Below are 22,917 nucleotides of genomic sequence, written 5' to 3'. Positions count from 1 at the left end.
TTACTTTACAATTGCATCTTTGCAATTACCATGCAATTACATCACTCACATTTTGCAGAGCCTCTTATACAGAATATAAATGCATTTTTTTTACATTTTTAACTTGTATCCAAAATACAGCTGAGTGAATGCAGAAGCATTTGGGTTAAGCACCTTGCTCAGTGGTACCAAAAACCTCAAACCTTCGTTGTTTCAATTACAACCCCAGTTCTCTAACCATTCTGCTACACAACTCCCTGACCACGGTTGTGTGCGCTTAGATCAGCCAGTTACAGCTGACAGTTCATCAGTTATGTGCTTAGCTTCCCTCTGAGCTGAAATTGGCTCCAACGATATTGATCAGACTGCATGATATTTTTAGTGGACCAGCGAACAGAGATTGTTTCTTCGGGAAAAAAAAAATGGTATGAAGGGAGCTAGCCGGTGCAATGCGCAGTACGTAGGGTAGGCAGCGCTCGAGCCACACGCGATTCCCCTCACGCGATGTGGGAGTCTGGTCCCTGCCACGGCACTTTCTCAGCTGTGGTCCTTCTGATATTTGTTATCCTCTTAGATTTTTACCTTTCTTGAATAGAGCAAAAAATATATATATAATTCAACCAAAAGAATTTACTCTCCGTGTGTAAATGGATCTGACAAGAACATCATACATCCATTCAGCCGTCGCTGTAATCCCATTCTGAGACATTATGGATTAGCTGCTCCCTCTCATTTAGGAATTGGTTTATTTCTTACACTGATGGACACCTGATGTGAAAACAGGCCTTGTCCTCTGACCAGCGACTCTTCTCCTCACAGAGGAAACATTCGATTTGCTACTCCTGATTAGAGACTGTAGAGTGAAGAAGAAAAAAGAAAAAAATTCCCATCAGATGAGAAGTGAATGTAGCACTATTGAATATATGCTTTTTGGTCATCAGGTAGTTTACGCTATACTGCATATTGAAGCTTTGGTGAATTTTGGACATTTTTGAATTGATGGTTGTCACAGAGATTTGTATATGACATGTCTTTATTTGTATGCAACATGGATGATGGTTTGGTGATGCCTTAGGCCATGAAATTATATTTAAAGTTGGAGGAGTCCCTCATAGCGCTGAAGCTGAAGCTGAAAAACACACCTAACCTGCTAATCCTTTGAGCCAAGGTTTCAATACCTGGAGAAAGTGTTTAATTCTGGTTGATGAGGGAATGTTGCCTCAGGTTATGCAAGTTAGGTTTTGAAAGTGAAGCAAAAATTGACACATCATGTCAAAACAAACTCAAAACAATGGAAACAGCTGCATGTTCAGACTCACTCATGGCTGGCCTGAAATTCTGGCCTTAGTTAGCTATTAACAGCTACTGTCCCACCATCCCAACATTGAACATTCCCTGTGAAGCATAACTGCTTTATATCAAAACCATACACTGGTTTGAGCAAAATTAATTTAATCTAGGGTTGTTTTCAAATCAGCAACAAAGTGTGCATACTGTGCCAATGAAAGTCAAGGAAGCCATTATGAGACTGAGGACTAAACATAGTAAGAGAAACATAGGCCAAACCTTAGGCTTACCAAAATCAACATCGTTAGAAAGAAGGCACTGGTGAGCTCTGAATTTGCAAATGCCTATGCAAATGCTTATAGAGCTCACCGTAGGCCTTGAGGTTTAAAAATCTGGTAAACTATGATATTTTGCACAAAAATGAAAGATTTCATAGAGCATTACAAGATTTGTGGAGTTTTACAACAATGCAAACGGTTATTGGGATATTGCTTGTGGCAGTGTTGAGAAATCACAGCACGCCGCTTATATTCACACCACCAACACATATAAAACAGTTTCTCACATACAGCAGTGATCACATGCAGCAATATTCATATAGACTATTGTAAAGACCATAGAACATCAGTGTAGCAGAACGATATTGACTTTCTACCCTGTTCCACAGTGCCAGTGTGTACCTGGCAGATGCTGATCCAAGGCAGATTACCACCACAAGCCAAGCCTCTGCCCAGCTTGTTAATCTGGCCTGTAAGGTACAGCTCTGTTTCTGCAATCATATTGACCAGCCACGTATTGCTGAAGTGCTGGTCATTCCCATGCCTTCATGTTCATGATTCCTCCTTGATACTGTACGTTATTGTCAGGGTTAGGGCTGACATTACTGTTGCTTTTCAGTAAAAAGGTTGGGGAAAAAACCTTATTGCTGAAGCACAACTGAGCCATGTTCAGGCAGCTGTGACTAAGCCCCCCATGTGGACTCCTGGCTTTGGGATATTGACTTTTGGCAGTCTCCAGAAGCCCTGTCTCTTCCCTTCCCTGTGTACAAGTCCTCAGAGAAATGCCAAATGACAGGGACCCAAAAATCAGAGCACTGTGGCAGTGCATCTCTGTCCAAGATCACAAGGGGGTCTGTTTTATCTTCTCTGCATTACATGGTTACAGTTCCAGAAGCAGTGGTTGCTTGGTTACTCAGCTGTGGACTCTGAGGGGGGCCTTAGTGTGCTTAGGGGGGGTGTGGGGGGAGGGGAGGGGGGCGAGTTAAGGCTCTCCATGGGTGTCTGCTGCATCCAAATGCTGTGTGTGTGTGTGAGAGAGAGAGAGAGAGAGAGAGAGAGAGAGAGAGACCTCTCAACCTCTATGAAACTAGCTATTTAGTAGTCAAACAGATATCATAATTAATGTATTGTGTTTTTGTTAACACCTTGTATGCAATCAGCTGATTTAAATCTCAAGGCCTTAGTTTTCTGCTTGAGAAACCTGGAAGAAGCAGGTTTGTGACACATCAGGAACAATTAAGAGAGTTCACACTAAATTAACCCTGAGAAATAAGAATGTGTGGGTAGGAAGTGAAGTGTATTACCCCCTTGAGGTACTGCAGCTATCTCAGTGTGACTTTCTATGCACTGCCCCCAAACATGTCAAGAGAAAAATATATCTGACAAAAGACATTTAAAAAAATCATCAAGCATTTCTTCTAACTTCCAGACTCTGCAGTTACATTGCCACACTGAACTAGCTGGTTGATTTGTGTCTGCATGCCATCCATGGCTAAACATCAGAGAAGAACAAAATAATGATCAATATACGACAAAACTACAGTTATCCTGCACAGCTGACCACTTTATGATGGACAATGTTTCCTTGAGGATCACACGTCCAAACCAAGCACAGGAGCAGCTTTAATTCATGCTAAGTAACTGGGAAGACTGAAGTCTTTCTGATCTCTGCGCCACAGAAGCCAAATCACTTTTTGTCTGGGTCAACATTGCCCTCTAGTGGGAATGAGCAATACAGTAAATTGCCTTGGTTGGGAACGGTATTTTCATGGTCTTAAAAATTTGGTCAGGAAATATGTTTACTGTGCTTTATTATCCAGCCATGGGTGGGCTAGGAGTCACGCACACGAGTTTTGTTATGGGAGCCAATCAATTATTATCATTCAAGCAGATAACAAGCCAAGATATTAGATTTTAACATTTCTTTCAAATATTATTATGTTATTAGGTTTATTTACTTATACCTGTGTGTGATCACCCCATTACTCTTAAATAATTAAGAATAACGAATATAATATGTTTGTGTGTGTGTGTGTGTGTGTGTGTGCGTGTTTGTGTGTATTTGTATCTGACTGAGTGAGAGCAAAATAAAGATAAAGAGAAAGTGTGGGGGGGGGGGGGGTAAAAGTGACTTCAACACTTTTGCCTAGAAGTTCTAGCATTTTTATAATCATTAGTTCAAATATGGGTACTGCTTTTCTTTGATTGTTCACACACCATACAGTAGGTGGCATTACAGGCTGAGAATTCAATGTTTTGGAAAGGAACTGCTCCAGTGACCTGTAGAGATTGTAACCATATCCTCATCAATCAATCAGTCAGTCAGTCAGTCAATCACTTAATCAAACAATCAAGCAAGCAGTCCAGATGTACACTATATGACCAAAAGTATCTGGACACCCCTTGGTCTGGGGCTGTTTTTCACGATTTGGGCTAGGCCCCTTAGTTCCATTGAAAGCAAATCTTAATGCAATGACATTCTAGATGATTCTGTGGTTCCAACATTGTGGCAACATTTTGGGGAAGGCCCTTTCCTGTTTCAGCATGACAATGCCCCCAGGCACACAGTGAGGTCCTGATAGATCCACAGAAATAAAGTCAATGGACAATTTCTTGTTTGAGGGAGGTTCTATGGGAAAAATCCAGGAACAATGCTGAATTGGAGTTACTATTTATTTACTAGGTTCATAAGGGCCATTGATTTGGTCTATACCTTTCTTCAGCCGACTGAGCCCAGGGTTCAGTTAACAGATACCTCAATTCATACGGAAAGCTTAATGTAGTCTTTCCAGGCATACAGACGTAAATATGAATGTACTGATAGAATATGACACTGTACACAGAATACAGACACAGTAGTGCCAGGTTTTATTTCTTGAACAAGCCATCATTTGGCTCTTCATTTTCTTTTCAGGGATAGCCATTTTACAATATTCCAGGTCCCTTTCAGGTTTCCTTTTACTTTTTATTTATCTAATTTTCGACCCTGTTCTTTCCTTTTTAACCTTTCTTCAAACGTAGGTCTTTGATCTTCAAAGAGAGCCAGTGCTCTGTTAAAGCTCAATCCAGGCTCATAAACACAGGGGCAACAGAAATCTGGTGTCTGCGCAGCTCCTGCCCCGATAGGTATCGCTACACTTCAGGAATAAGATGATAACAGCCTTTCTCTTCCAAAGAAAAGTGGAACCGGCTCGACCTTTGTTCCCTGCACAGCCAACCCCATGCTCTGATCTCTGCACAATGCCATGTCTTTCAGAACAATTTAAAAAGGCGTGTGATTTAAAAAGGCATGCGCCTTTGGCATGTGTACTTTTGTGTCCTAAACAGGAACTGGGACGCGGGTTATCAAGTCATAATGGCTGTGAACAATACTCACAGCAGGGGTGCCACTGATAACTGTGACTCCACCTTCGGATGCTATTGATTTCAAGTTCACTGCCAGCAGTCACATCACAAAGCGCTGAAAAGCTGATTTAAGAGCTGACATAGGTGGGACTACTGGCGGCTCACCCTGCAAAGACACTTCCTGTGTGCATGCGCCTCAGGGTCCGGTGTTGTCTGTGCCAGTTCTGACTGGTGTGGCACTCCCGCAGGGTGATCCATAACTGGCTAGGGAGGAAGTGTTACAGTTGGTGGGTTTTTTCACATCTAACTTATATTCATTCTCAGATTTCACACTTGTGAAATTCAGCTTGGTTTAAATCGCAAGAATGATAAAGACAAAATGAGGGAGTTTGTCGGTCCATTTATTTTAAACGTACAGCATTAAATATGAATTAGGCCAAAGAAGGAAAAAAAAACTGTGCAAAATACAGCCTAACAGAAGAATTCGTATAAATACAGCTTCAAATTTACAGGACGAAACTGGTTGTGAATTTGTAAAAATGTCAACCATTAGGACCTTCAGAGCAGAAGTTGCCCCCATCCCTTTTTTAAGGAAGAAGACCACTCTCACATGATTGTCTGATTTATAAGCAGCTCCTGGAACAGAGGATAACACAGGAAGACAGAAAAAAGACAGGTGAAGAGAGTAAGTTCACTTTCAGGAGTGATAAATGTTACCTCTGATCTCTGAGATGTTGAAATGTTTGACAGGCAAGTTAGGATCAACAACAAAAACTCCACAGCATTTCTATTAATGAAAATAAAATTGAAACTGCAGTCTTTGACTTTGAGCCATGCAACTCACTTTGTTTTGGTTTTTTTGGTTGGGGTGGGTTTGGATGAAAAGTCAGAAATTGTTTTCAGATGGAGACCAAAACAAATCTGAATTCTTTGAAACACAAAATCCATGCACCGTTCTCAGCAAAAATGCAAATGAATATAATATTGCAATAACAGCTGATAAAAGAACAGTGGCAACCACAGCAAGACAGTAAACTCAGTCATGTGACTATGGACCATGCAGGCTATCACCTTCCCGTAGCCATTTTTCAGCCAATCAGAGCTTGTGATGCTGGGAGGCTGAAAACAACTGTGAGAAAATTGAGACAGTATGGAAAAATGTAATATTGGAAAAGATCAGAGGGTGAAAAACAGCAAAAAAACAGTGTTGAGAGAATGCAACATAACAGTTTCTAAAATACAAGACTGTAGGAATGGGGTCAATAAATAAATTCTAAATCAAATTACAGGACAGAAAACAGAATTGTCAATAACATTTTTTTGGGGGCCCCTAGAGATGGGGGGTGTGTGTGTGCACGGGTTGTAGAGGGGTAATGGGGGACCTTAGTCGTATTTTTATCCCTGAAAAAATAATTTCTAGATCTGTCCCTGCAGAAGGACATTGTCTGATCATTTACATAGCATCTTCCCATCCACTACACATGTAGCAAGCTCAATAAGCCCTGTCAATAGATTATTCAGGATGTACAGTACATGCTGCTATGAAAATCATTTGTTTTGAGGTATTGTGCATATATTTTAGAGAAAATACACAAATGGCTGAGGCCTCATTGTCCTCTCTCAGAGTGCATTTCCAGTGCGCTGGTAAGTACAGGTGATGCTGATCTTAGTGAGGTCACAAGTCTTTTGCACACCTCTTTCATATAAACCACCATTAAAACTTTAAACAGTAAACCATTCTCACAACCTGAGCTAGCATTCTTCACAGAAGAGTACTAATATAAAGCAATGCCTGTGAAGAGCATGGTAAATTTAACATTGACTAATTGTCAATGTTACATTTACCAAAGACCAAATTATCAAAGACTAATTGTTAACTGAACTAATTATATATATTACCATAATTATTTATTTGTGAGGGTGGACGGAATTCAACAGCAAAATTGAATTGAATCAAAGAAGCAACACAGAGTGCTTTTGATAAGAAGAGCAATGAACAATACATAAAGCTTTAAACAACAGCGCACTGTAAAATATACAATATGGCCATAGGTAGAATTCTAATCTTCGATGAAAAATGTAAACACTCATGTCACAAAACAAAAAAATGGTTTTGTTTCCATTGGATACAACAGTGAAAGCGCAGATTTTTATGTGAAAGTTACCATGGGATTTGATAAATGTGCCCGATCAGCACCATTGAGGTTCCCCTGATTAAGGTGCGTTCAGTCATTCCTTTTTGGTTACTTCATAAAAACTCATTTTAAAGTCTGTTTTATTAAGGAGATTCCTTAATAATTCCTTAAACGTGCAATATGTTGCCATTAGTAGCGAGTGAGAACCTGTGCTCACATTTAAAAGGCGGCCATGGCATGAGATATCACTGCTGAAAGGACCCAGTTCTCAGTGTTGCCAGATTTGAAAACGGCGAACCTGCCCAAAGCCATTTTCCCCACACAGTGACATTAAAAAGGTAACCTAATTAGGCGGGAATCCACCCAATCTGGCAACACTGGCCCCTCTGCAGGTTCTCAGGTGAGGGGCATGGCTAGTGGGAAAGGGGGCTGGGCTCAGAGCTCATCTGTGTCAGGACATCCTGCAGGGCACAGAGCAGGGGAATGCCCAGGCTCAGCAGCTCATAGAGGAAGGTGTAATCCTCCGCATTAACCCACAGGTGGCGCCTTGCGGCCCGCGTGGTGCCCTGCACCCAGCGGGTCAGGCGGCAGGGTGCGTGCAGCGGCCAACGCAGGGTCTCCCTGAGGAAAGAGAGAAGGATACCTGCAGGAGCACTCTGCCGCCGGGTTCGGTCAGGGCTGGCCCTCTGAAAGCCCTCCAGCACCCCCGCCCCTCCACTCCCCTGAGGAACCAATCACAAAACACAAAACACGCAGAGGCATGGCTGAGTCACAAGAACCCATTGCCATCTAAATGTAACCAGCCTTAACTGATGAGTCTCTTACTTCATGTACCTGAGTTTTTTTTTTTTTTTAATGAGCCTTTTTGTGATTAAGTTTTTAATAAGTGAGAATAAAGTTTTTTTGATTTACCATCTGAAGTTCAAACGTCCTCCTCCTGTGCTTGGTGCTACCTTTGAGCTGAGCACAATCAGCCTTGCAATAAAACTGGCCTGTGAACACAGAAATGTAACCAGTTAGACAACACACTCCACAAAAAGGGGAAAAGCAATTCAATTAAATATCTGCTATGCTGAGGAGATCCATTAGAACTGAAGAGTGCACGTTTATCAGGACTCAGCCTTGAGTAATGAAACATGGCGGTGTGGGCGCGGCCTACCGTGTGCAGAGTGGTAGACGTATCCCCCGAGCCTCAGGGTGGAGCCACAGGCCTGGCAGCGGAAACAGTCCCTGTGGAAACAGCGGCCCTCAGCGCTCAGGCGCTCCATCAGGTACACCTGCTTCCCGCAGAAGTGACACCTGTCCCCACCCCCAAGGACCTGTGGGAACACCTTTCGCAAGGAACCCTGGAAAAGAGGAACACGCTGGCCATCAGGTGCACTGCTACTGGCCTTCCACCTGCTCTCCATTATCAGCAGCACTACTGTCTGTGGCCTTCACTACTGAACAGTCACTTGTGCCGGAGGACTGCACGACTGGCTCCTGACTGTCCAGAGGAGGTGCTGTTGTGTGATGATATGGGAAATAGCAAACCACCAATCACGCATCGCCCTGCGTGACTACCAAACATAATCAACACTGGCAGTCAAGGTCTGATTTCCGATTGCCCGGAGCATCATTGCAAGGAGTGCTTTAGAACCCAGAAGTTCTATAATTTCTACAGTTTTGCAATTTATTGTTTCTGCTGTTTCTGCAAACCCTATATTTCTGTTGAATAATTCAGTCAACACTACTAATGAATATATTGCCTGATGTTGGAAACTAGGGTGCCAGATCCTTTGTCTCAAATATATCACCCACACAAATACAGCCTTAAAGAACATGTGGCAGGGTTTCCTCTTCTGACTGGTTTCATGACTGACCAAGACTGCTTACCGGTGAGAGAAATGACCAAACTGTTTTTCGCTTGTGGTCGTTCTCATACAGGTAGGCTAGTGTTTCCGCCTTTGCACCTATGACCGATGACACCTTCCCCACAGTCCTCTGACCACCAGGAAGAGAGAAAGCAAAGACAAGGAGGGAGGAAGAAAAGGAGTGGAAGACAAAATGAGAGAAGAACAGAGGCCAAGTAACGGGGAGGCAGAAGAAGGGACTAGGGAAAGAAGGGGAAACATTCCAACTTTCACACATGCAACAGAAAGTAACCACAATCACATCTGTAGTGTGCAGCTCAATGCTTAATGCTAAAACTTGCACACATTTCTCTGTACATTCGCAGCACTTTTTGTGACCACTCTGAGACCACTTCCCTTTGCTTAATGTACTTGACTCAGAAGAATGAAAGTGGTTTAGCAAAATAAATGAACATCGCGTGAATTCGTTATCAAAACAAGTGAATTTTCTGCTCAAAATTCTGGCCATGAAAGAGGGAGGGGTCTCAGGAATTTGTTCTCATAAACAGTGGGGCCATATGGGCATTTAAGCATGCCACTCCCAGATCTATAATCCACCAATGGGAGCAAAGAGTGGACAGAGGGAGGAACCGTCTGTCCTGTGCTGAACAATTGCATAAATAAACAGTTTCTCACTATTCAGCAGGGTGTTTTGGCAGTTCTACCCCACAAAAGTCTGCTGAACCAAAAATAACTATGCATGCATGATTAAACTCCTCTTCTATCTAGGGTGGAATGTTTTGAGCAAGGGGTGCTTATTAAAAAAGGGAAATACTTAGAAGTCCAGGCCTAAAAAAAACACATTCAACACATGCAGACTGGTAGCAAAATGCCACATAGTAACAATACCTGTTTGGAAGAATTAAAAGTTTGAGCTGGACCTGAATCTGAAATTTCCATTTGTTTTGGAAATATCATGTCGGTGGTGCCATTTCTTTCACACTAAAACCAGAAACAGCAAAGACGCACATGATTCACATGAGCACTTTCTGTTCTATACCATTATAAAACAGCATAGGACTCAAAGAAAATCTCCACCAAAATCAACCGGTAAAACGTTCGCATGAAGTTACAATGAACATTTCCTTACAAACTAAAATTATCCCACAGGGATGATAAACAATGTTCAGCCCATACCCAGATTAAACAACTGAAATATTTAAGAATGGCCTAGAGGCTCCAAAACATGAGTTATGTTATTAGCCAAATACTGTATGGCCAGTACCACAACTGGCCAGACATATGGCGAGACTAAGTCACCCAGGGTTCCCACTGCATCAGTTCCTCCCAACGATGCACCAGATGTTCACAGTTGTCAACAGTGAGAGATATGTCTCTCATCCAATCAGCATATCTCTCATGTTGTACTGCGGGGCCTGTAGTATTTACAATTGCGGCTGGATCATGACTTAGGGAAACAGCAGTACCCATGCTTTGGCTACACTGCAAGGTCTTTGTACAGGTCTTCAGGTGGCACTGTAGCACAACTGGCAATAAGAATTTTTGATGGGGGGTGGGGGGGGGGGGGGTAGATTAAACATGGTACTAAAAATAGAGGGTGTATGTAACAAATGCACGCAGCATGGCATAGCATTAGTAGCTACCACTGTGATAAGATTCATCTGCATAATCCTCACGCCCACTGCATCATTTTCAGTCCCGTGTCTAGTAAATGGAGGTGCAGTAAATCACTCACCACGTCTGCCTCAGTCACATGCAGAGATTTCTTTTTTTTACAAAGCTGCACATCCAGGTCCTGAGATTTCATTCCCAGATACACGTTTTAAGCAGATACAGCAGGAAGAAAGAGGACAGGGAGAAGAAGAGGGGGAAAAAATGAGCAGGATAGGACATTCCATTCCCGTTTGTTTCAGTCCACACCCACATCAGCAGCACCAGTCAGTCATCGGTACCTTCACCGTCGTGCTGGTTACATCTGGTCAGACACTGACGTGACACTGAAAAGGGAAGCATGCACACACACACATACATACATGCAAGCACGAACGCATACACACACACACCAGTCATTATTTGCTGTGGTAGCAGAGTAGATGAAGAGGAAACAAGAGATAAAACAGGAAGTAGCAGAGGGTACCAAGCACCTTTGGGTATGGTAGGTGGGTGGCTGTGTGTGGGCCTGTCTGCTGGTACAAGACTGTGGTCTGTGTTGCCATGGATTTTAAAAAATGTCCCAAAGAGCAATAGAACAGCCACCCTGTCATTTTAAAGAAAGCAAAGCATCTACCTACCACTGAGCAGCCATTACACATGTCTCCCTGTCTGTTATTTTTCTGTCTGTATTTTTATTATTCTTTTTTAGTAGGCAATCTGTATTCTGAAAACCTCTGGGTACAAAAAATATTTTAAAATCTGACATCTGGCTGAATGAGTTTTCCTGTTGGACGGATTGAAGTATTCTACCAGGTAACGGCTATAACTCAGCCGTATAGAGCACAGCCCCATCATAATTGTTTCCTTATCAATGTATCCATGGAGAAACAGCCAGATAATCTGAGCGCTGCCCTAAGCTCACAGGACAAGTGGATTTGCAGTGTCGTTTCATAAGCGCTGTTGCTACACCAGGGGTTGGGCTGGATTGGGAAAAAACCTAATTTAAAGAACTTTCTACTTTCTGAATGCAGAACAAGGGAAAGCAGTTCATTTAGCAGCTTTCTGGCAGAACAACAACTTGGCTGAAGTTGGGACAGGGCATAACATTGTTTAAAAAAAAAAATCTTCTTACGATTTCCCATGATGACGTACTCACTTTCAGTGACTAATAGGGCAGAATGACTGAGCACTGTGTTGAATGACGCACTGACGAGGGGAGGGCATATTTAGATTCTAAAATGGGAATGTGAGACAGATAATGACTAATTCCCATATTCCTTTACCAGTCTGTGAGCATGACACACTTTGTGATGACAGTAGCATTATTTTTGGATTAAATCAAAAACTTTCTCAGTGTTTCATTATGGTATTAGCTTATGGTATTAGCTGAAGCAGCTCTTAATATGGGCACATGCTAACTAACATAAAACCGGTAGCCACCCCAGCATACATAATCTTCTATTCTACATTTATATAAGACTCAGACTGCTAAGCCATTGCTACTGTAACACATCATAGCAGCACCCAGACAATGGAGTGGGTGATCTAGGAAGGGCTCACAAGCTCACACACTGCGACAGCACTAAACATGCTACACACCCATGCAGGGAGGTGAGGCAGGTAAAGGGGGGCGGGGCTGGTTGATTACTCAGTCACCTGGGCTGGGGGGCTCTTACACCCCGAGAACAAAGAGCTCAGGTGGACGGCCTTCTCCTTTATGCTCTTGTTCTGAAACTCCCTATTGTTCTGGGTCTGAGCCTTCTTCTGCAGGATGGCAGAATGGAGTGAAGAAAAGGAAAGAGAGAAAAAGAGGTGTGAGAGGGATAGAGAAGCACTTCTGAAGAAAGCCCAGGCCCTACGCACCCATGGCATGGAGACTCAAATCTGGCCCTCAAATCCAAAACCCTGGTTTTCTTTTCTCCCAAGTAACTAACTGAAGAATTAGTGCAACTGATTAACCAGACTGTATTCACGCCTGACTCCCAGGTAAAGGGAAGGTGGAAAACCAACAGTTCTTGGCCCTCAAAAACCCTCAGGTCACCTACCCTGGCCATACAAAAAAACCCTATGTGAAACACAGATGCTATTGGGCAATTTAAAACTGAGATTAGCTATATTTCCACAAACAATACGCTCTTGTTTTGTTCAACGCCATCTGCTTTAGGTAACACAGAACAGTTTGTTAACTGTGTTGCAGTGGAGTGCTTTTCTAATCCAGTTTCACACCATAGAGGTCACAGCTGGGTTTTGACACATCGCAGGATGGCCAGGGGGGCAGGATGGAGACAGAAAGTGGAGCAGCAGGATTCTTGTAGGTTTGTTTCAGGATGTGGGAAGGTGTGGAACACCAGTCAGGCTGAACCTTGCATCTGAACCATAACCATCTATTTAAACATGGCTCTTAAACTGGAGCACATGTAACCCCAGCAATATGCAGTACATATCACATAACAATGCTGTAGAATATGTGCTCACTCTTTATTCACTATTAATAATCAGAAATATCCTGTCATTACCCAGGAAACCCCCACCACTCATGGAGTGGAGATTCATGATTTTGAATATCAGCACCAAGACCACTCACTGCTCCAGGGCTTCAGTGCACCAGGCCAACCCATAAGATACAATGAGCTTTACTGGGATCAGTGGATACAGTACTCAGACTGTAACACTAACTGTACTGCAACATTGTTTTAATATTAATTAAACTGCATTTACTGTGGCATCTAAAACAGAAGTGAATGAGGAAACAGACAGCATGCAGAAGGCTAAAAGGGGAAAAGAAAAGGAAAAGCTTTACTGCAGAATTCAATTAGAGGATAATTAATGAGAGGGCCATTCATGCCACCAGTTGGATGGATGGATTAAGGAGTCAACTATGTAATGGTCTAAAAAATATGTTTTTGTCAGGTGCAAACCCCTCTGAGTATTGGTGCAGAGATTATTTATTGTCAAGCTATACGCATTATACATTAATAAGTTGTGAAAACAGCCAGAGTGAGCCAAGAGAGGTTATACTGAAGCCTGATAAATATTCATTACATGCAATGGTGAGAGCATGTGAGATCACATGGCCGGTCACCTGACTGATCTCTTCCTCCACTCTCTGCAGGCGCTTGAGCATTCCTGCCACAGCTATGATAGCGGCACGGCGGGATGTCGGGTATTCTGGGTCTGTATCTGGGTCTGTATCAGACGGACCCTCTGGAGTCTGACTGGCAGGTTTGGTCTTCCTGAGGAGACGCTGTGGGCTGGGGGGCAGCGTAATCGTGGACAATGCTGTATATGACATCATGGGGGGACACTGGAACTGTAAATAAATGCTACATGTAAGGGAGGGGGGAGAGAAAATTCAGAGCTATGGTGTGTATATGCTTATGGTGCTTGATAAGGGACTGTGCTGTCTGTTGTGTGTGGTGTGTGTTGTACGTGTGGTAGGGGGTTTTTGTTTTGTGTATGTGTGTGTGTGGGGCAGGGGGGGGGGGGGGGTACTTTTAAAACTTGACTATAATTATGAGGGCTGGTGATTTCAACACCTGAGCGTGTACATGACTGTGCTTTACAGCAAAACTGTTTGTGTTCCCCAACACATCTATGAAGAATGTATGACTGCATTCCCTCTCATCTTGCCCATGATGCCCGTGGCTGCTGTACCTGCTGTTTGGGAGGAGTAGGAGGGGGAGGGGGAGCAAGCCTGGACATGGCTAACTGGAGGGTCTCTGTCATGTCCAGAGAACGTGGTCTCAGCAGGTTCCCAGTGCTTGAGCCAGTCTTTGGCTTAGAAAGAAGTTCAGCAAAGCCAAGGATAGGGTTAACAGGACAGGAAAGAAAGAAGAGAAAACTGAGCTTTTAGGGAGAAGCTTTTGACATACTATTTAATATACTATTATTGACATACTATTTGAAATACTATTACTGAAATGTTAATGATTAAATGAATATCAACATGTCTGGGTTTTGGGAAACAAAACATGTGGAAGTGTATTTCATATAAAATAAATACTCCATACAACACCTACGAATCAGTCATTAGTCAAACAGTCACAGTCAATAGTGAAATGGTTTCTAAGCCAGTGGTTCACAGTGCTAAAGTGGTTCATGGCTTGTAGAGTGCTAAAAGGAGCCCTCAGTTCAAAGATTCCTCTGTGCGTTAGCAAACAATGAACACAGAGGAGAGGACCAGTGCTCAGCAAAAGCAAGGCATTACAAAAGGGTGTGGAAATGAAAAGAAATGATTTACTGTCCTCAGGACTCTCAAGTCCAATACATGTTTGAGCAATTCATACACAGTATGGCATGTTATTTCTCATGCTTCGCATTTAAACAAATCGCACCAGACCATAAAATTACCTGATAGAATGTAAATAATATGCATTGGTCAAAGAGATAAATGTTCAACAGTATATGTATGAACTGCTACCCATATACTCTATCAGATGGTGTAAATGGCTAAGATTACCTTGCGTAACCATAGCTAATTAGTCTGGGGAGACACTGCAGGTCCTTACCTTCCTTAGCAGCACGCAGTTGGGTGCGTTCCCCTCAAACTTGGCCAACAACTGGGTGGCCATGGACCTGACCCTGTTCTCCTTGAGGTCACTGGCCTCACTCCCTAGATCTGCACTCTGATTGGAGAAGTTGGTTGCCTGTCAAAAAAAGCAGGCCAATCAGAATCAGCAGGAGCGCAAAGCAGAGTGTCTCTTTGATTCCATCTCTAGCGTATTTCCAGACTATAAATTCATATACTAGACACAATCCATGAAATTGTCTTGAATATTTGTTGCCTTTATGTTCTAGACCTTTGTAACACTAATATGAAATACCTATCTGTGGATGCAGTTATATTTTAAAACATATCTAACCTCTTCCAGGTAACTGTTGCTCCTCCGTCTTCGTTTGTTATAAGAGTCACTGTCCTCCAGCTTCTTCTCATCCTGACAGAAATAAATCAACTAACATGAATAAAGGATTGATTCAATGTCCTTTTTGAACAGTTTTTATCTCTTCTAACTCCAGTAAAACTACGTTCTGTTCAGGAAAATCAGCCTCAGGCTTTTTATATTTTGTCTTTGGAACCTTGAGGATTGTGGGGGGGGGGTTACCTTCGGAACCCGTTTTCTAGGCAGCACTATATTCATCAGGTTGCAAACAGTGTTGGTCGACTTTGCAGAATACTCCTCTTGTGAATTCCATTGTCTTCTGGAACCTGCAAATCATATTACAGCGTTTTTGAAATAGTTCACAGTTTTCTGCAAAGTTCAGTTCTAATATATCAGCGTAAATAAATGCCCACTATGGACCCATTTGGAAGGAGACTTCAAAACTACATTTTTTGTTGGAGCTTTAAGACATATTGCAACTAACTCAATTTGAATGTAGAATTGAGAACCTCATACACTCTGAAAGCATATGTGACCATGGTCAGCTCACCTGTGCCAGGTGCTGGGGTACCCCGGAACACCTCATACATCTTGGAGAGATAAGCGACCATGAGTTGCTCGTCCAGATCCTGGTCAGCCTCACACTCCTGCTCCACCATGATGGGAGGGATGCCAAACTCTCGCTCGGCAACTTCAAAGGCTAGCTGACTGTTTCCGGCCGCGTCCTCCTTGCTTAGGGAGTCAAAATCTCTGATGAGGTACAAAGAGGGGGTGGGGCATTGGACAGGATTGTGACCGTGTGACCATTGTGACCATGTTGGGGCTATCAAAAGGTGCTGTAATGCTGTTGGAAAAGGTAAGAGAGTAATGCACAAGTAAAATGTGTTGTGTGTAAAACGTGAAAAATGTTTTCAGAGCAGGCCCCATCACAGTGTAATGAGTGACAGATACAACTTATGAACCTGGGGAAGGCGTGTGAACAACAACAAATGGCAACACAGCCAAGCTTTTGTCTTTCTGGCTGCTGCTCTGGGCTTTCCATTATATCACATCTATTTGTGACACGGAGGGGGCAGCCAGTGTAAGCTGTGTAAAACTCAGCAGTGTGTGGGAGCTCTGGGAGACGTCACAGCAGGAACATGCTCATATCTGATTTCACACACGGTCGTGAAGATGATACTCATAAAGCACAGCACATGACAGAGCCCCTGGAACATTTCAGACAGCAACCAGGCATGTTTTAGTGCGATAAGATCTACAGGATAGAAAAGCACTTTTTCAAAACGCACTCCCATTTTTGTGTGAAAGGATCGTTAAAAAGTCTTCTAAATACACTCAGAATATAAGCCTGCACAGCTTTAAGATGACAGATGCAAATAAACAGTGCACTGTCGATTTAATCTACAGTTATATAAGGCAAAAGTTAGGAAAAACAATTACTAAAAAGTAGACTTTACTCAGGGCCATTGCAATGTATGTGATCTTTCAGGATAGTAGACTATATGGTTCTTGAGATTAAGACCAGAGACTCAGAAGACAAAAATAAAGTGGTAGGTCTTCCAGGCACTGCCAGGTCTGCCAGGAGAATATAGTGCACAATGTATTGACTATGATGTCAGTGATAGTAATATTACGATCTCAGATATGTGTACTCGGACACACACAACAAGGCTTATTTTAAAGGGGTTAACTGGTCAGTTAACACCGCATTTAAGAGTGGATTTTAAAGACCAATATAACTCCATTGTACCGCGCATGTGTACCATTTCACAAAAATTCAGTCACAGCCAACCAGTCATATCCAGCCATCCAGCACAAGCGAGAAACCAGTGATAAAATGAATTGCAATTGTTTGCTCCAAAATATTTGTCCTAACCAGCTGTGTTTGTAGCACCTTTTAATACTGTCAAATCAAGGCCTGAGATGTACTGATATATAAGCTGCATTTTACATACCGGATGTGCTGTGACATGTGTTGAAATATATATGCTGTGTGTATTATAAATATACAGAATCGTGATACATGCTCTGTGAATTTGCAATATATGCTTTGTGGGTTGCGATGCATGTTGGGTGAGCAGTGTCAAGATGTAGCGTCTCACATGAGATCAGGCCTGAAGTGGTGGATGAGAGCGCACAGCGCCAGGCCGTCCTTCCAAGACAAAGAGAGATCAATCACGTTCACACCCCTGTAGCCCTCGGTCTGCCTCTGGCACCAGGTCAGCAGCCTGTTCGGCCGAACATCAGAGTCTGTGGAATTAGATCCAGTGGGGAGACACAATGAGACCCGTATTTGGAGATGAGAATTAATTAAAAATATATTAAAGAATACATTGTGGAGGTAAAAGAGAGATAAGACAGAGCTTTGGGGAAGAAAAAAGATCTGAGAAAAGAGTGACCTTGTGCAGATAAATGCCATAATATTCACCGTGGGAGCACAGGCCCAAGGCTGACTCTCTAAAGATATGACAATGGCCTACACTAAGGAGCTCTTCACTTCTTTCAGGGTTTTTAATTTAGATAAAAGACTTTTGTTAGTCATCTTTCGCTGCCTTTAGACCTAAATGTATCACTGCAGATATATTTTCAGGAAAACTGTTCGGTACATTGAATACACAGAAGGTATCCAAATGGAGAGCTACGTTCACATCTCTGCTATATTCATCCAAAGACTTCAGCTTGATTGCATGATTGATGAATTTTCCAGCTTTTCCCAAATGGGTCAGTATTTCAGACTCACCCCGTCGAGAGAGATTGACTGATCTGCACACCGAGCCAACGCGCTGTAGGGAGCAGGGCTGCAGCTCGCCACTGATGTACAGGTGCCGCACCTGAGAGCGAGAGAAAAGGAGAAAAGGAGAAAAGGAGAGAGGAGCGAGAGACAGGTAGAGACAAGCGGACAGAGGAGAGTGGGAGGGAGAAGGAATGAGAAACAGAAAAGTTTGAGAGAAAAGTAGAAAGAGTAGTATAAAAAAGTGGAGAGAAGGAGGGAAGAGAAAAGAAAGGAGGGAAGGGAGGGAGGAGAGAGAAAGATGTGAGTCAGGGCACATGCAAAGTCATGTGCTTCAAGTTAGAACTGTGCACATGAACAGAGCTGGAGAACATAGAGCAGAGAGCTTTGCTTAAAAAATTACACCTGCACTAGTTTTCAATGTGGAATTGCACATAGAGGATTTTAAAACATCATTAATTAAGAACAGTTTTTATTTATCATAAAATAGAAAGTTGTGATGTGATACACAAATGATGTGGTACCTGGTGGGGGCGCACACAGCTGGAGTTGAGATTGGGGTACCGGGTCGCTGGGTTTATGGTGTACTGCTCAAAATTCTTTGTGAGGTTTTCAGGGGTTGTCTGGGGCAGCAGTCGGTACAAGCTTTCCCTGGTAGCAGACGTCAGATTAAAGATACATAATGCATAAAGGTTACTCATGCCTAATTTAAAAAGCATTCTGACAGGGGAGTAATAGGAGAGGACTCACGGGTACACTAAAGGTTTAAGAGATAATGCATATTACATGGCTGTGCTTTGGATGTGCAGTGAGATCATCACAGCAATACCACACTGACCTCTCCGCCAGGATATCCAGGGGTGCCCAACCCTGTGCCCAGCTCCGCACCATCCAGGCGGCATCAAAGGCGGCTAGGAACCCCCGAGCGCAGCCAGTACCCATGGGCCAGAAGGGCTGGAGAGGCAGAGGAAACAAGATCTGAGAACCCCAACAGTGCGGACTGTAGCTAGATCCCTTCAGAGGAACGAGAACATTTAAAATGCTGACAATGTGATATTAGAGACAAATGTGGTAAATGAGAGAAAAATAAATATCAAATAAGATCAGTAAGCTGGTATTGAAGTATCATGAAGAATTTTGTTGAACAAGCTCCACAACAGGGTGTCCATAATATCTAAGGAATTAATGGGTAAAATCAAGGCAAGGAAATTGAAGTTTGTGTGGAACACTGAAACAGTTTTTCGGGTGAAATTCGGGGACGTGCTGCTCTCTCAGGCTGGACTCCTCACCTCTAGCAGGCTGTCACCCACGAGAGCCACCAGAAGCTGGTGGCCGAAGCGTTCCCGGACAAGGGCGGCGTTCTCTGAGGCGTACATGCTGGTGAAGTCAAACATGGCCACGTCCGCCTGCCCATAGTGGTTCATGGCAAAGTCCAGGCAAGGCAGCTGGTAGTGGGTGCCGAAGTCGGCAGCTTCACGTGCGTAGGAGAGCAGGGCTTCTTGGTTCACGTTCTCATTGCTCAGAAGCATTTCTGTGTCAACGTAGTCCTGCCGACAAAGGAGAAGACTTACTGCAGAATTTCATTTTGTTGGACAACATTAACTGAATTATCGCACAGAACAGCATCACTGCCTCTACCTCTATCTTAGACAGCATTAAGCTCGTTCAAATGATGAGCTCAAATCAAACAGTGAGCGTTAAGCAAACAATGAGTGCCAATCAAATGATGAGCTTCAATCATGTTGTTAACATTCTCCAACAAAACCCTCACAGCACCACATCCATGAACAAACTGGGAAGTGGATTATCATGTTGTGAACTGCCATGGTTATACAAGGCTGATTACATTCTCTCAGAGGCCGACCCCACAGTACGTTTCCTTTAATTGACATCTTCCACTCATCATCGTCTGTTTATTTAGCTGTAGCCCCCAAAGCCACATGAAACATCTCACCAAAGCTGGGAACACATAATTAAGCAAAATTACTATGTTCTCTTCTGTACAGAGCATTTGAATCAGTGATTTCACTGCCATTTCGTGTACAATGCTACTCATTATTGTTGTCTCTTATTTAAGCCTTTATGCATAATTCACGGGACTACTAAGGCAGTAGAGCTGTAAAAAAAAGCTTTGCTGCAATAACATAACCCACATTCACTCTGCCACACAACTAAAAGAACAGACTTCACCCATAGCTATGTGAAAACACCCCCTGAAGGCTAGCCACAGAAGTAGAGGTCAAGCACATAATAACTTTAACATTAGGTGAACAGAAAAAACACAGAGTAGACAATTTTCACACCCATTTTTATCACTGGTCCTTGTCCTTCACACTGGAGCCGAGAGGGTGAGGCCTAAACTATTTCTGTTTCAGTTGACCTTCCCAACAAGTACATTCAAAGAAACAGTGGAACACCAACACATTTATATGAATCAAGTCATTGACAATTTCAGTTTCACGGGTGGCATAAAAAACTACTGAATTATAAAATTGCCAATCAGAGACAGGTTTAAGCTGAAAGCAGTGAGTCACGAGAATTGTCATTTCAGAATTGAAAATACATGTTTTGAAAATACATGTTCCTTTGGAATGTTTATTATACACGGCTATTATCACTGAGACATACAAGGTGTTGAATTGGTGTGAAAACAACTACAATTTTTTCTCTCTTGGCTTGTTTGGTGTCCTGAGATTTGAGGAGGTTGTTGGGGCTGAGACTAGTGATGGGTAGTGATTTATTGGACACCCTGGCACTGAACACTCACATGAATAATGACTCCTTTATCCAGTAGGCTTTGCTTCTTCGCAGTCATGACAAAGTAGTGAGTGTTGTCCTTGTAGTACACAATGTTCTCTAGATCAATGCCTGCAAAATAAAGACAAATGAGTCCAATCATCATCTACATTAATGGCTCCTGAGTGCTGGCATCATGGGGTGGCTGGCTGTTTGATGTTCAGTGCCATTTATGATCTATGCGTCTCTGTGGCAACGCAAGTGGTGGGAGCTGTTATTTCATTAAATGTGGATTTGAGCAGATTGTTACAGACCCTCCCCCACTGTGGGTGACCAGCTGGCTCCTTCGTGTCCATTCTGGTAAGCAATAGGCTGACCCGCCCAAATCTTTACACTTTATTCTCCTGCTCTTTAAATAAGAAGGGTGGTCAGGTTCAGGATGGATCAAAGGAGGTGGAACCCTAAATCTACCTACATCCCCTATTTCTCTGTCATTCTCCCCCCATCTCTCTTTCTCTTTCTTTCTCTCCCTCCTACCCCTCTTTCTAATATTGTGAGAGAATAAAGGCACTGTGTGTGAACCTGTCTCATCTTTGAGGTCCTGGAAGAACTTCTGGTTGAAGATGAAGGCCACGCCGCTGATCTCCTCCACCTTGGCCTCGGCCGTGGTGTTGCGGTTGATGAAGTTGGCCGTGATGGCGATGGCCAGCTTCCCGCGGAACTCCTTCCTTCGGAAACCTGGAGGGGAGGCAAGCATGACGATGAGGTCCCTGTCCAGTGGCAGTGCTCTGCCTTTTGGCATAAACCACAGGGCAGCTATTTTAGGCCCGGTAGGAAAGCTGGTCATTACCCAAATGACTGTGTGAGGCTAATGAAACTGAAAACCTTGGAAAATGCTACTCCCTAAAATAACTGTGAAAACATCCAGCGAGACTGGAACAACAGCAAGATGTCCTGTCTTATGAACTGTATTTATATTTCATACATTTTACATTATCTTACTATTACATTCACATGTACTATAAATTGAATAGAAAATTATTTTTTAAAATATGAAATTGAACCAATTGTAATTTCCATCTGGTTGTCTGGAAGGCATTGGGTGCGAGGCTCTGAATTTCATATTTATGTTTTGTTCATTTATTGCAGTGACTTGGACTGTCTGCAGTCAGAAGCCTCAGCCATGCCATGTGACCACATAGCACACAAGCCATTAAACTCTTCCAGCACTGACCGCAGTGTAATTTGTTCAGACAGCACTTAAAAGTTCTGCTGAAAATGATGGTGGATCTTCATCGGAATCCAGTACGTGTCAGTGAAGATGTCATGAGTCATTACCCTACTAGAAAGCCATCAGCTGGAAGGAGAAGGGGTCAGCAAGTACAATCTGTCTGCATCTTGTCCTGCACAATTCCTTTCTTATTGTTTCTGGAATTGTTCTGAACAATTGCATACAGAATGGAGCCCATTTCGTTACTGCTGTAGTCATTCAGGAGGATTTTGTCACAGTTCATTCTTTCCAAAAAAGACTGTGCTAGGTCCAAATTATTAGTTGGGCATAGTCTGTAGGATTTTAATCCCTCCCAAAAGATGGATTGGAAAAAAGGTGCTGTATTCCAGCCTTCTTTCGATTACAGAACGAGACAAATGGCTCATAATTCATAGATGTAGAAAATCCTTCTTCAGAACAAGTGCCCAAATAGACCAAAAAGCAGGTGACAGATGAGTCCCGGATTACATTACAAAATTTATCAGAATATTGATGTGATTACTTTCCCTGCATTTCAATTAAACAGCTGAATATTTTTACTAAAGGACTAAAGGACTAAAGGACGTAAAATAACTTGCTTAGAATAGGTTTACAACAGCAGCACGCCTGCTAGATATGAAACCCACAACCTTGGAGCACCAAGCCCAGTTTTCTAACCATTATGCTATACTGTCACCCAGATACATAATGCTATATAGATAGACCCACCCCCTGTTGGTCATGTGATGTCCACATGATTACAGAGAGCAAGTGGTGCATGGTTTGTTTGA

The 22,917-nt window shown here is 42.9% G+C and overlaps 1 protein-coding gene across 4 annotated transcripts in view; it reads right to left on the bottom strand.

The window, feature by feature from the left end:
* Positions 1-5,269: 5,269 nt before the first annotated feature.
* mical2a (microtubule associated monooxygenase, calponin and LIM domain containing 2a) overlaps positions 5,270-22,917 on the bottom strand; it is a 34,552-nt gene continuing 16,904 nt past the window's right edge. Inside the window, exons 6-27 of one of the 4 annotated variants that reach the window (XM_064336847.1) lie at positions 21,460-21,615; positions 20,909-21,009; positions 19,431-19,688; positions 18,980-19,095; positions 18,666-18,792; positions 18,151-18,241; positions 17,513-17,660; positions 15,961-16,160; positions 15,633-15,736; positions 15,393-15,464; positions 15,039-15,176; positions 14,185-14,307; positions 13,613-13,840; positions 12,187-12,294; positions 10,613-10,672; positions 9,766-9,858; positions 8,900-9,007; positions 8,184-8,370; positions 7,937-8,016; positions 7,668-7,746; positions 5,961-6,018; positions 5,270-5,525 (exon numbers count right to left, since the gene is read on the bottom strand). In XM_064336847.1, coding sequence (XP_064192917.1) covers positions 5,978-6,018; positions 7,668-7,746; positions 7,937-8,016; positions 8,184-8,370; positions 8,900-9,007; positions 9,766-9,858; positions 10,613-10,672; positions 12,187-12,294; positions 13,613-13,840; positions 14,185-14,307; positions 15,039-15,176; positions 15,393-15,464; positions 15,633-15,736; positions 15,961-16,160; positions 17,513-17,660; positions 18,151-18,241; positions 18,666-18,792; positions 18,980-19,095; positions 19,431-19,688; positions 20,909-21,009; positions 21,460-21,615 — 2,618 coding nt within the window. In that variant the 3' untranslated portion in view covers positions 5,270-5,525; positions 5,961-5,977. Of the gene's footprint in view, positions 7,747-7,936; positions 8,017-8,183; positions 8,371-8,899; positions 9,008-9,765; positions 9,859-10,612; positions 10,673-12,186; positions 12,295-13,612; positions 13,841-14,184; positions 14,308-15,038; positions 15,177-15,392; positions 15,465-15,632; positions 15,737-15,960; positions 16,161-17,512; positions 17,661-18,150; positions 18,242-18,665; positions 18,793-18,979; positions 19,096-19,430; positions 19,689-20,908; positions 21,010-21,459; positions 21,616-22,917 lie in introns of all 4 variants that reach the window. The other 3 variants (XM_064336846.1, XM_064336845.1, XM_064336848.1) reach the window with 3 other exon arrangements.

Source organism: Anguilla rostrata, chromosome 5 (assembly GCF_018555375.3).
Source record: "Anguilla rostrata isolate EN2019 chromosome 5, ASM1855537v3, whole genome shotgun sequence".
Taxonomy (NCBI): domain Eukaryota; kingdom Metazoa; phylum Chordata; class Actinopteri; order Anguilliformes; family Anguillidae; genus Anguilla; species Anguilla rostrata.
Note: the sequence above shows the minus strand (reverse complement) of the source record. Positions and strands in the feature narration are given on the sequence as shown.